Source organism: Ostrea edulis, chromosome 2 (genome assembly GCF_947568905.1).
Source record: "Ostrea edulis chromosome 2, xbOstEdul1.1, whole genome shotgun sequence".
Taxonomy (NCBI): domain Eukaryota; kingdom Metazoa; phylum Mollusca; class Bivalvia; order Ostreida; family Ostreidae; genus Ostrea; species Ostrea edulis.
This window is the reverse complement of record NC_079165.1, coordinates 34593870-34607083: the sequence shown is the minus strand read 5'-3', so window position 1 is coordinate 34607083 and position 13214 is coordinate 34593870. Positions and strand designations below refer to the sequence as shown.

The 13214-nt window shown below is 33.9% G+C and overlaps 1 protein-coding gene across 2 annotated transcripts in view; it reads right to left on the bottom strand.

The window, feature by feature from the left end:
• The window catches only part of LOC125679345 (uncharacterized), a 44881-nt gene that overhangs the window by 18103 nt on the left and 13564 nt on the right, over positions 1-13214 (bottom strand). For both annotated transcript variants that reach the window (XM_056153845.1, XM_056153846.1), the window contains 9 exons: positions 12078-12182; positions 11382-11497; positions 11248-11286; positions 11094-11157; positions 10882-10988; positions 10628-10772; positions 10154-10231; positions 9502-9617; positions 1695-1781 (listed from right to left, as the gene is read on the bottom strand). In XM_056153845.1, the coding sequence (XP_056009820.1) occupies positions 1695-1781; positions 9502-9617; positions 10154-10231; positions 10628-10772; positions 10882-10988; positions 11094-11157; positions 11248-11286; positions 11382-11497; positions 12078-12182 (857 nt within the window). The remainder of the gene's footprint in view (positions 1-1694; positions 1782-9501; positions 9618-10153; positions 10232-10627; positions 10773-10881; positions 10989-11093; positions 11158-11247; positions 11287-11381; positions 11498-12077; positions 12183-13214) is intronic.

Below are 13214 nucleotides of genomic sequence, written 5' to 3'. Positions count from 1 at the left end.
ATTTTCCCCCCCACATCTTATCATAATTAATTTCATTAGCAAGGTTAAAGTTTCAGACAGAATGACAGACAGGACAAAAACAATATGCCCCCCAATCTTGGATCTCAGGGGCATAAAAAATACAAGGAAGGGAGATTTTGCCCAATGCCTTGAAGTTTGGTAACATTCACACTGTGCTATACCCCTCTTGATGTGTACATGCTGACATACAAAAGTGACGTATATGGTTTGAAAATATCTAATTGATATCAAAAACCAATTCACCAAGTCGCAGCTTTTGTGACAGCCATAAAGATCAACAGAACTACATTTTTTTCTCTGAAAAGGGAGTGTTGGACGACAGTATGTAATGATGAATAGAAAGATATATAGAAATAAAAAGTTTCTGAGGAAAATATGGGGGTAAAATGAAAGCAACAATGGAAATACAATTAGCACCTTCAAGAAGTTTCAATGACATAAATGAGAATCTCCTACACTGCATCCAACTACCACAACATCTCTTCAGAATATTTTTCCAAATAAGCCTACATTGAATGTAGAGGTGCCTAATACAAAATATATTGATACATCAAATAGAATATCAGCATTTTGTGAAACATTCCGGTTTTAAATTCTGAATGTGACATATTGTAACACGATTCAATGTCCTGAAAATGCTGACATCGTGACGAGTAAACTACAATATATTGTAGGCCATTGGTAAATTCAATTATCTGAAAGTCAGAATTGCATGAGTCTGCATGTTTTTCTGAATGAAGAATTGAAGAAGGAAACCATTCTTCATCCGTTCATTATATATTGTGATGTATTATGCTATTTTTCATAAACGAGCAAAATTCCCACTGCAAAATAAACCAATGCAAAAAATCCAGAAATCAGCAGTAGAAATCCTTAAAGAAAAGATAACATCTACATAAACTAACCAGTGGTAAAAAAAAAAAAATGGCTGACAGTATTCTTCTGACTCTTTCCCTAGTATCAAAGAGTATTTCTAAGATGGCATTGGTAAACATCAAATAGACAAAAAGGATTGCACTCTGATAAAGTATAATTTAAGAAGCAACATCAAGACTTGGCACTAACACCATTAGGAACACATACACCAAATTTGAGGATCCTAGCCTTATTAGTACGATTTCTCTTTTATACTGTGTCTGAAAAATTACATTTGACCTTGACCTTAAAAACAATAGGCCTCTTCCTAAAATCATCGGGAAAGAGTATCAAGGCTGATAATTTTAGCATTATAAGTCACACTATATGATCAGTGTATAATGAGTTCTGACAATGTAGCTTGCCGTGAATTGTGACTACTACCCCATTTGGTTAAATAAATATAGCCAAGGTTAAAATGTTTGAAAAAAAGTACAAGGTCACTGTTAAAAGTCTTAGTACCAAATGAAAGACTTGGTCATGAGGTATTTATATGTGAAATATCAAAGCCTTATCCCCCTTGGTTCAAAAGTTATAGCCAAGGTAAAATTTTCCACTTAAAGTGTGACCACGACAATAGCATTCTGGTCAATCGTCCCTGCAAACTAAAAACTAGTGACATTTCAAGATACAAAATACAGTCCTTGGTAGCACTGCAGACTAATCATGAGAGCTGTACATCATCATCATTTATACAGATAAAAGCAGGATGTAGACTTGCTAGAACAGTACTTGTCTCAGCTTAACATGTGACTTACTCGCAGATGAATATGCCCTTGGGAATGTCCAGCAATGTCTTCACTCCCCATCCTCTGCCGTCTGTCTTCACCAGCTGGAGTCGGCATCTAAACATTAAAAAAAACCTCTTAGTACTTTATAGACTCTCACAAACAAATTTCACAACTCTGGCATCGAGAATATTCTTTTGATAAATTAATTAACAGATGCAGTCTATATATTAAATGTTTAACATTTTGAACAAGATGTGCTTGTGAAAAGTGATGCTCCCCACCATGGCCAATTCACCATGACGAACTGACTGATGATCTCTATCTTGCATTTTTCTTTATCAACTGGAAATGGTATCAATATTACAATGATTTCTATCTGTAACACACTGGCAAAATCAGTAAAACAGATGATTGTGACCTTAAAACGTCAAAACCAGAAACTAGTTATTCTCATTCTAAAGCAATAATTAGTATTTGTGATTGCGTTTTATACATTACAAAATGCCTACAAACATTTATGGTTGTGAGTTACTCTGTCAAATTTAACTGCTTTGTTTCATCAATGTTTAATTGCCTAAAAACATCATGCATTACAGTCAATGAAAATGCAGATTGCCCGTCAGATCCATTTTTCCATATGAGTTCCATGTTCACCTACTTTTGCTTCTTATCATAAATTCTATCTTCACCTACTTTTGCTTGATCAGGAAGTGACAATGTACTTTAATAATTTCACCCCGTTCTTTATAAAACTATATGACTGACATTTGCCACAGCTGCATAATCAATTTCAGGCATACATTTGGGAAAACTTACTGCCTTATAAATGGTGAATTATTTCGTAAAAACTGAGGTGAAGCAAATTAATTGACATAGTAAATTTTTCCTGAATTCTCAGTATCATATTTCTAGATTAAAAAACATGCTCATAAAAATTTGAATAGAAAAATTTACAGATATAACGAATGAGTTTAAATTTCCTCAAATGCATACACCAATATAACTACATTCCATTGCAAGCTTTGTTTTATTACCCAATAAAAATGAGAGTAGTCTTTCCCCAACTCTCACATGAGAAAATGGAGTCGTACCAATGTATAAGACTCTTCCATGATCTAAAACCAGTCAAAACTGGTATAAAATAAGTCTAGTCAGCTGTTCCGTCAATTTAGCATACATTCAAAGTATTTTATTGAGGAATTGTAAATACAGGCCTTAGATAATTATTTTTTAACATGCATTGTGAATACAACACAAAACAATGTGGACACAAATTAACATTATTCCATTTGTCTGCACTGTTCCATATCATTTGCACAATAGATGTCCATAAGTATAATCACTCAATGCTTCAGCTTCGACAGGTATTCCATCCCCTAAATATTGACCTTTTTCTAGAATTGCTTTTCATCTAATTCTTAATCCAATCACTTTAATTGGATTGTTTCTATTTTTTTGTTTCCACTATGAACATGTTACCCTTAAAACTTAAACTTTAGTTCAAATTTATAAAATCCATTCAGAATTAACAAATATTTTATGCATAAATAAATAATCACAAGAAAACTTATTTTCATCGAAAAATTTGGTGGTAAGTATGGTTTTTCAGCAATAACGAAACATTTACAATTCCATAATAAATATTTTGGGTATATTATATGTCCTTAAAACAAATATTGGAAAAAAGTCTGGAAAACTTCATTCAACACAAAGTCCCATAAAAATCTCATAAAAATTGTTCAACTATAACGAAATGTGAATTTGATCTGTAAACATACATTAGCTAATCACATAACAAATGTTAGCTTCCTAGATTAAAGTATAATGAAAACAGTTCTGGAAAACTAAGTTGTGATAGAGGGACAGAAGGACTTTGGTCTTGATAATAAAGGAATAATTATGCCAATTACTTAATCATGCTATTGATAGACATATTAAATGCAAATATAATTTGAAACAGTTTGTTCTCAGAAGGGCTTATTGCCAAAAACAACATTTAATCATAGAAGGCAATTAAGAGGCCTTTTAAAGGGGGTGGGAAGCATTTCAGGGCAATACCTGTATTCATAAGGAATAAAAATCTGGACAACAGTTTGACCTACTTTTACCACTAAAGTAGGCCATAGTGCACCAATCCAGCTGAAATGCAAACTGAACTAATATTCCTCCGAGAGGAAGCTTGAGATCAAATTTCAAGGCAATATTTGTAACAAGGTTTTTCTACTAAGTGATACTAAGACCTTGACTTTTGACTTTTAAAAACAATAGACATCCTCCGCTTGGCATAAGGTGTATGTGTACCAAGTTTGACCATCCAAGCTCCATCAGTTTGGTGTCTTATCCTGCCTACCAAGTGATACTACACCTGTGACCTTGAAGAACAAAAGGCGTCTTCATCTTGGCATGAGGAGTATGTGTACCAAGTTTGACGGTCCTAGTCCAAAAGTTGGTTCTGAATTCTGCCTACAAGCTTTTCCTATTAATTGATACTACAACCTTGGCCATTGACCTTGAGGGACAATAGGCATCTTCCTCTCATCATGGTGATCAAATGTACCAAGTTGTGAGATCCTAGAGCTTACCGTAGGTTCATTTTGTATTTTGCCTTCAAGGTCTGAACAGACAGATGGTGCCATACCATATAAAAGTATAAGATGTTGCAAGAGGCCTTCATACATAAAAGATCTGTGGCCCCTATCATCATACATAAAAGATCTGTGGCCCCTATCATCATACATAAAAGATCTGTGGCCCCTATCATTACAAGGAAGTAGCATTTTCACAATACATGTAACTGCAAAAAACGTTTGCGAAACAAAGTGAATATAAATTTTACAATGTAAGGAACTATTCCACAACTCTGGTTTATAAGAAACTCCAGAATTTCTACTAAATTTCTCACTTTTCCTTTGGCAAAGTTGATCCCATCTACAGATTAAGACTGTATAAGGGGTGGATTTGCCTCCCACATTTAAGAAATTGCTTTCAAATGATACTGCAAAATCTAGCAGTTTTATATCACAGATTGTTATTGCAAAAATCTAGCAATTTATATTACAGATAACATATGAGTGTAAGAAACTATTCCACAACTCTGGTTTATATGAAACTCCAGAATTTCTACTAAATTTCTCACTTTTCTCTTGGCAAAGTTGATCCCATCTACAGATGACCACTGTATAAGGGGTGGATTTGCCTCCTATATTTAAGGAATTCCTTTTAAATTAGGGCTGGGTATTGTTTGGTAAAGTTCCATACGATACCTTTTGCAATACAGAGAAACAATATGTGATATGTATTGATGATACAATATAATTACATTCACAATCAATACATATACCAAATATGAAAGCTCTACCTCTTATGGTGTAAAAGATAAGACCAAGGTTAAAAAATTTTGGCCAGACAGGCCAATAAACTATATGCACTCCCTACCCCCAAACTTCGGGGGGGGGGGGATGATAACAACAAGAATTGGTGAAAATGATGGATGTTCCCTAACTACATCTAACCAATGAATTACTTCATATGACGAATGAAACAATGATCAATAACTGTTGAAATATCGTTAAAATCATTTTTTTTCATTTACAAGGTATATATTCTGAGTGAACTTAACCTTTACAAAATGACCTGGAGTGACCTTTGTCTGAAAGCCAATTACCTGTTATTTATTGGTGTGATATATGATAAATACCTCTTCAAAAACCATTGAAATAAGGAACTTCTTCCTTACATAAGGTATATGTATTAAGTTACCTTAACGTATCCAAAATGACCTTGGTCCAAAAGTTCCGTTGTAAGGAATATTTGTGATCAATCATGATCAATTTCTGATGAAAGGTTTAGGAGATAGGAACTTTTATATAAGAAACTGTTGAAATAAGGAACTTTAATAAAACTGTTGAAATAAGGAACTTTAATATGTTCTGAGTGACCTTTCAAAAATGACCTTGGAGGAACCAAGGTCCTGAAGTCCTTGTGTCAAGGAACATTTGTGATCGATCAATCAATTTCAGATGAAAGATTTAAGAGATAAGAGCTTGGAAGGACAGACTAACAAAACAGCGACTATATGCTCCCCCTGAAATTGTTCAGGGATCATAAAAATAAAGCTTCGCCTTTTCCTTTAATTTCATTAACATATTATAATGTTTGCTTAAATTAATTTATCACAAAAGACAATTGTACATATGTTTGTTATTTGTTTTTATCAATATTGTTAATATATATCTTTTCTTCATGAAAACGAAGGCATCCACCTACTCTGGCTTTAGACAAGCCCTAGTTGCTGATACAATACCTCGTATTGTACAGAAATCCCACTCTAAGCCCCAGGTCTGAGGTAGCAGACGAAATACATTTTTTGTCAGGATGAATATTCACAAATGAATTATAAAATTCATTTATTTGTTCATAAATTTATTCAAACAAAAATCATGACTGCAGATCGTGTTCAACTATGATCACTACATTTACCATTCATCGATAACAAAAGATTTTACACCATTTTTCTGACAGTTAGCTTTATTGTGATATCACAAATGTGTTTCTAAATTAGTTGTACCACCAGAGCTTGTGATATTTGTTCCACAAATATTACACTTTGGTTTTCACAAGCTAATTTTTTTTAAAACGAGATCATGGCACTTTCAACATGTTTGTGTTGGTATGCAGTCATGGAGCACATAATGTTTAGATAGTTTGTTCACATATTTTCAATTTATTTGTTAAAGCTGTATGATCCGATGTTCATGTATTATTTTTGTACATAATTACTTTCAAGCAGATTAATCAGTGTTAAATGTTAATAACTTTTCCATAATAACATGCTTGAAAACATTTGCATGTAAAAGAAAACAGCGAGAAGATTATTTTGAAAGTAAACAAGTGTGGTGCATATAAAATCATCCGAACACCTCGGGCCTTTCACCGAAAACACTGTGTTTTCAGTGAAAGGCCCAAGGTGTTCCGAATGACACATAAATTATACATTGTTAGGCGTCTATAAATAGCCCCAAATGCGTCAGGGGAATCCCAGCATGATGTATCAACTCAGGTGCAACTGTCTAATTTTAAGGCTAAAAGAGCGTAAAACAACGAATTACTAAGAGGTATTTGATATTTTTATTTCTATTACACTTATGGCACAGTACTGTTGTGACAAAATACACAGCTTTATTTAGATAAGACCACCGATGATCTATAAGTTTGAACTGGTCACATGACTGTCACTTGAAATGGCAGAATGATGCGGTTGTTTGTAAATACCGATTTAAAATCAAATAATTTTGGGTAAAACAGGTGAAATAATGTATGACATGTCATACAGCCTCATAACTACATACGTGCAATGATTTCATAGCAATTTTACAAGATGGAAAAAAATTGTCGTAATTCGGACCATACAACTTTTAACTCTTTCATGAAACCTCACTGTCTAATATATTAATAACAACTCTTAATGAATGGTGAATAATTAATATATTAAAGAATACAGGGTTCACAGTATCTGTTATCATATCACTTCAAAATACCGATTTCTATCAATAATCTAAATACTGATCCAGCCCTATTTCAAATGAAAATGCAAAATCTAGCAATTTTATATCAAAGATAAACATACAATCTAAATTATTTCATAATGAGTGTAAGGAACTATTCCACAACTCTGGATTATAGAAACTCCAGAATTTCTACTAAATTCCTCACTTTTCTCTTGGCAAAGTTGATCCCATCTACAGATGACCACTGTATATGGGGTGGATTTGCCTCCCACATTTAAGGAATTGCTTTCAAATGATATTGCAAAATCTAGCAGTTTTATATCACATTTATAGAACAGTGTAAGGAACTATTCCACAACTCTGGTTGAAAGAAACATCTGAATTTCTACTTAATTCCTCACTTTTCTCTAGACAAAGTTGATCCCTAAAACAATAAGAAAACTGGAAGTAGGGGTGGATTTGCCACATATGAACTTGTGAAACACTGATGCCTCCGTATGGCCGAAAAGTAGTACCAAAGAAAAGTCTTGTCACAAGAAATACATGTGTGAAATATGAAAGTTCTAGCACAAAGCATTCAAAACTTATGGCAAAGGTTGAATTTTTAAAAATAGGTCAAACTCAAAGGTAAAGGTCATGTAAAGCATTTTGGTAACAAAACCAAGGCCAACATTTTGGTCTTGTCAAAGGGGATACACATGTGAAACATGAAAGCCATATCACTAACCATTCAAAATTGATGGCCAAGGTTAAAGTTTTTCAAAAGTAAGTCAAACTCTGAGCTGAAGGTGACAAGGTCAAACATTTTGATATGAAAAGAAAGGTCTTGCCACAAGAATCACACATGCGAAATGTAAAAGCTCTATTACTAACCACTCAAAAATTATGACCAAGATTAAAGTTTTTACAGACAAACAGACAGACCAAAAACTATATTCCCCTGATTCTCTGATAAAAGGGGCATAAAAAGCATTTGTTGATGGATTTTTTTCAAGATTATTATTGCGACCATGGACTTTGACCATAACTTTCTGTATTCAGGTGTTGCATCAAAATTGAAAATTTAATGGCCCTTCATTCAATGGATACCTAATTTTCAAACATAAGTTTTTAAATCAATATTCTTTGACTTTCAACCTGGACATTTCCCTACTATCCACAATGTAGGTAGGAATTACAAGATGTTTTATCTCTTCTACTGTAATTTATGCTGTAATAATGAGAAAAGTACGATAGTACATTATTGTGTAAAGAACACTACTAAATTTTATTAATATTTGACCTTTCCACCTAAAATTCAACAATGGTTCTTATTCTCCTATCTGCTTTAATCTAAGCAACCATGTGGTAAAAAGGTACAGTGGTACTATTTTATGTGGTGTGTACATTGTACAATCAATCACTGACTGCAACCTTGACCTTTGAACTTTTAACCCTACCTATGATCTCTAGTAGTACACGAGACTGGAAGAGTTCTCTTGATAGGGTGCCCACAGCATTTTTACATTCAATCACTGACTGACCTGAATCTATGACCTTCTGATCTTGAAATCACTATAGCCCATGCAATTCAGTCACTATATCTCATGATACTCAGTGACAATACCCATCCCCCTATCCATTCACTCCATGCAAAACTAGTGTAATGGAATGGTTCATCCATGAAAATCTTTTGACTTAATTTCCTAAAAATAAGCAATTTCAATATTTGCGATTTTCACAAAATCAAATGCCAGCATGGAAAGACAAATGGACATGTCCTTAATAATGCCACTTCCACATTATTTGCATTTCAAAGAATAAAATGCAGAATGTTTACTGTGAAAGTGTTTGCAGTATATATTGGTATATAAAGTGTTAGGAACAATTCCACAACTCTGATTCACAAAAAAATCAGAATTTCTACTAAATTCCTAATTTCTATGGGCAAACTTGATCCCAAATTGCAAGATATGCACTGCAAATGGGGTGGATTTGCCATTTAAATTTGGCTAAAAATTACAAATAAAGCATCTATTTTTCTTCAAAGTGACCAACACTTTCACTAGTCCAAAATATCTGACGGTTTCCTGGCTTTTTTTATGACTTTGATATTTACCGTGCCTGGAAAACGTCAGAACCGGCGCCATTACGTAAACTGGAAATCCGTCTACACTTTCAAATGACCATCACATTACAGATTGCTACAATTGCCCTTTTACAATCAAAACATACCAGTCATCTTTACACTAAATAGCCATTCCAAACACTAATACATGAACTGTAATTTTTCGATGATATAAAGACGAGATTGCGTGCTACACTGTAAGGAATGGAGAGTAACTTACGTAATGCCGTTCTGTACCACCCTGTTGTTACAAGTGCTCCAGCACCTACAGCCCTTGTTACACTCAAAGATCAGAGGGGGTTCAGCCATATTGAAGTCTGGTAGCAGGTGGTAATTCTGGAAAAGAAACAAGGTGTGTTCGATAAACACAAATATCCCAAAGTAACCATTGGAAATTATCAACAATGCAAAAACATTGAAGTGGTTTTAGTAAATGAATCACTTAATTCTATAGATTCCTCACAAAAATGGTTGAGAGTTAAAAGAGTTTGATGAAAGAAAATACTAAAGATCTCATATATTCTATCATTTTGATACATATTAATTCTCCAACTTTAAGAAGGTTAAAGTTTCTGACAGAATGACAAAACACTCTTTATGGAGAATAAATCACCTTTTTATTCATTTTCTTTTTTTAATGGTAATGAGAATTCTCTTTCTTTGACTACAATCTGTTCCTTGTACATGCATATTGAAATTCATGAGACCAACCTGAATTGTTCTTTATATCCAAAGTTCAATATAACTGATCTTAAACCATATAAATAATGTTACTGGGGATTTATTTTTACTTCATTATAACAGATAGTTCAATATAAGCGACTTTCAATATAAGTGGAATAGACTGTACATGTTAAATACAGATTCCTGACCTTGTCATACCAGCACTTGACACTGTTCCTGCCACACACACAGTACATCGAGGAGCAATCATCACTACATCTACAGCTCTGAAAAACAACAAAGAGAGACAAATCAGCCTAGGATTGGTATATATCACTATCACCTCACTTTATATGAACCTAATGTGTTCATTTGTATGAAACATTTGCACAACTTTGATTTATGAAGAAATCAAAATTTCGACTTAGTTCCAATGTTCCTTTAGGCAAAACTGATCCCAGCTAGCAATATGAAAATTTGTAGATGGGGTGGATTTGCCAATTCAATTTTCTTAATTGAAGTAATACAACAATATGCATCAATTAGAGCTACAGGTACAAAGTCACTGAAAATATCAGAAAATGGTTTAACTATGCATGAGATACAATCAAGAAAACATAGCACAAGACCCTTTCTCCAACGGAAATGAATCAATTTCAATCCCCACTGCATTTGATATCTACCTGTAGACTGCTGATGGTACGATTAATGTTAAGATTTGTGGTCTCCACATTTTCTGTGATGTACTGGAAGTCTGTGGGTACCGGGTCGTCATCCACACCATTGATGACAGCTATCGGAATGTTTTCCCGGCCCCTCGACACATCTCTGTAACACACAGAATGCCAAAAGTCTGACACAATCTGAGCTAAATAACTGATGAAAAGTACAAGTTACAGAGTTTACATGAGTGTTCTACATTTTGTCTTGTTCTGACCTGTCTATCAGTTTTTCTGCACGTCCAAGTCGCGCTGCTGCGAACCCTTTCAGCTGTTTGTTTACTCTCAGTGCCAGGGCAGATTGACTGTTCTCATCAATACAACACTGCAATAAACATAGTTACATTTTAGGCTTTTAAACTGACATTTAGCAAAGACCTCTCTCGGAAAAGTTTTCACACAGATCTGTTACCTCATAAAAATGTCTTACCTCAATTGGAGAATCGTTTTCTTTGTTTTTGGCATCAACATCAGCACCCCTAGCCAAAAACAGCCTGTGAATGAAAAAAATATAGTTTCAGACACCTGTCTTTACAACAGTCATGGTAATCTTCTCAGTGCACGAGAATCTGTATATTACTTACACCACACACTCATAATGATCCTGTCGTGCTGCTATATGCCTATGAAGAGAAATAAGATGTTAAGAATATTAACATACATGTGTTAGATCATTATATCTGTCACGGTCAGATTGTAAATGAAATTTCACACTTACAAAGGCCTGTCTCCATGTTCGTTTGGTGTTTCTAGATCACAGCCTGCATTGAGAAACATTTCTGCAATGTCTACACTACCAGAATAAGCTGCCCAGTGTAGACTCGTGTTCTCCTCCTAGACCCAAATAAAGTGTACACATGTAGAATTATCTCACATGTAGAAATGCACAGAACTATCTCACATATAGAAATGCAAAGAAATATCTCACGTACCGAATGCATAGAATTATCTCACATACAGAAATGAACAGAACTATCTCACATGTAGAATGCATAGAACTATCTCACATACAGAATGCATAGAACTATCTCACATACAGAATGCATTGCACAGAACTATCTCACATATAAAAATGGATAGAAATATCTCACATACAGAAATGCACAGAACTATCTCACATATAAAAATGCATAGAACAATCTCACATACAGAAATGCATAGAACTATCTCACATACAGAAATGCACAGAACTATCTCACATATAAAAATGCATAGAACTATCTTACATATAGAAATGCATAGAACTATCTCGTGTAATTTTCAATTTAAAACCTTGGTACTGTATAGATCATTAAGGGAGATATATGTTTTAAAATTCTAGATCTTAAATGTATATAACCTTGTTGTACATTAATTTCTAAGGTGTGTTTTTTTTAATGAATATCTATTTTCTGTGCAAGATGGTGTGCTATACTTTATCTTTCATGTTAGGATCAGCTCCATTTTTAATGAGGTACTTCACTGCTGGGACAATCCGGTGTTCTGATGCCCAAATAATGGGGGTCCAACCACCATCATCCTAAATATAAAAATAGAGGTGTTGTAGTGACATGAACCCCTGCCGGCAACAAAGTTTAAATCTAGGATTTTTAATGGTGTTTTACTCAAGTGAAGTGATGACAATTTACAATTCAAAATGTCCATGTATGACAATGATAATGAGCAAAAACTGTTCATTGTTCGAAATTTTTTAAAGTCCAAGTGGCTCAACTCTAGTCTACCAAACATTCTTTGACTGAAATTAAATACAAACTTGACCTGCATATTTCAGCACATAATCTATATCCCAAATTTCATTCAAAATGTCCATGTATGATTGAGATAATATGCAGAAACTGCCAATAGTTTAAGATTTTCCAAGTCCAAGGGGCAATAACTCTATCAGTAATTATCAAGCCAGAACTGTTTATAAATGGTTGTGACCTCCTGCATATTTTCATACTACAGCTATATCCCAAATTTTAATTCTGTAAAAAATTATTCAACATCTTTATGTACAGTACTTATTTCCGCTAAGTTTGTGGTCATAAACGCCGCAAAAATTCATACCAGCAGACTTAAAGCATATTAAAATAAATTCATGTTCGCCACATGTAACTCAGCAGAATTTCATATAAAATTATAACTCCATGGAATTAAATAAATACCTCTACAGTATGGCTTTAGAGTATTTTTAGATAAGGCGCTATATAAGTGTACTTTTCTTATTATTATTATTTATTATATTATTATTAATAGTAAAAAAATTTCAAAATGAGGCCGGTGATGTGAAACAACTCCAACTCCTAAGCAAAGAAAGTGTGATGGTCCTAGGCCTCACAGTGTACAACACACGATGATCTGAACATGATTTGAGTATGCATAAACAAAAAAATTCAGTAGGTCAGTGATCTATTTTGGGGTTATCCCCCCCCCCTCCCCCATAAGATGCATGAGCTGACCAGGTTTGATAGTTCTAGGCCTTATGGTGTTTAAGATATGACCTGGACGTACAAAAGCTAACAGATGAACAGGAAAGCTTATACCATAATGTTAAATTTCAAAAGACGGA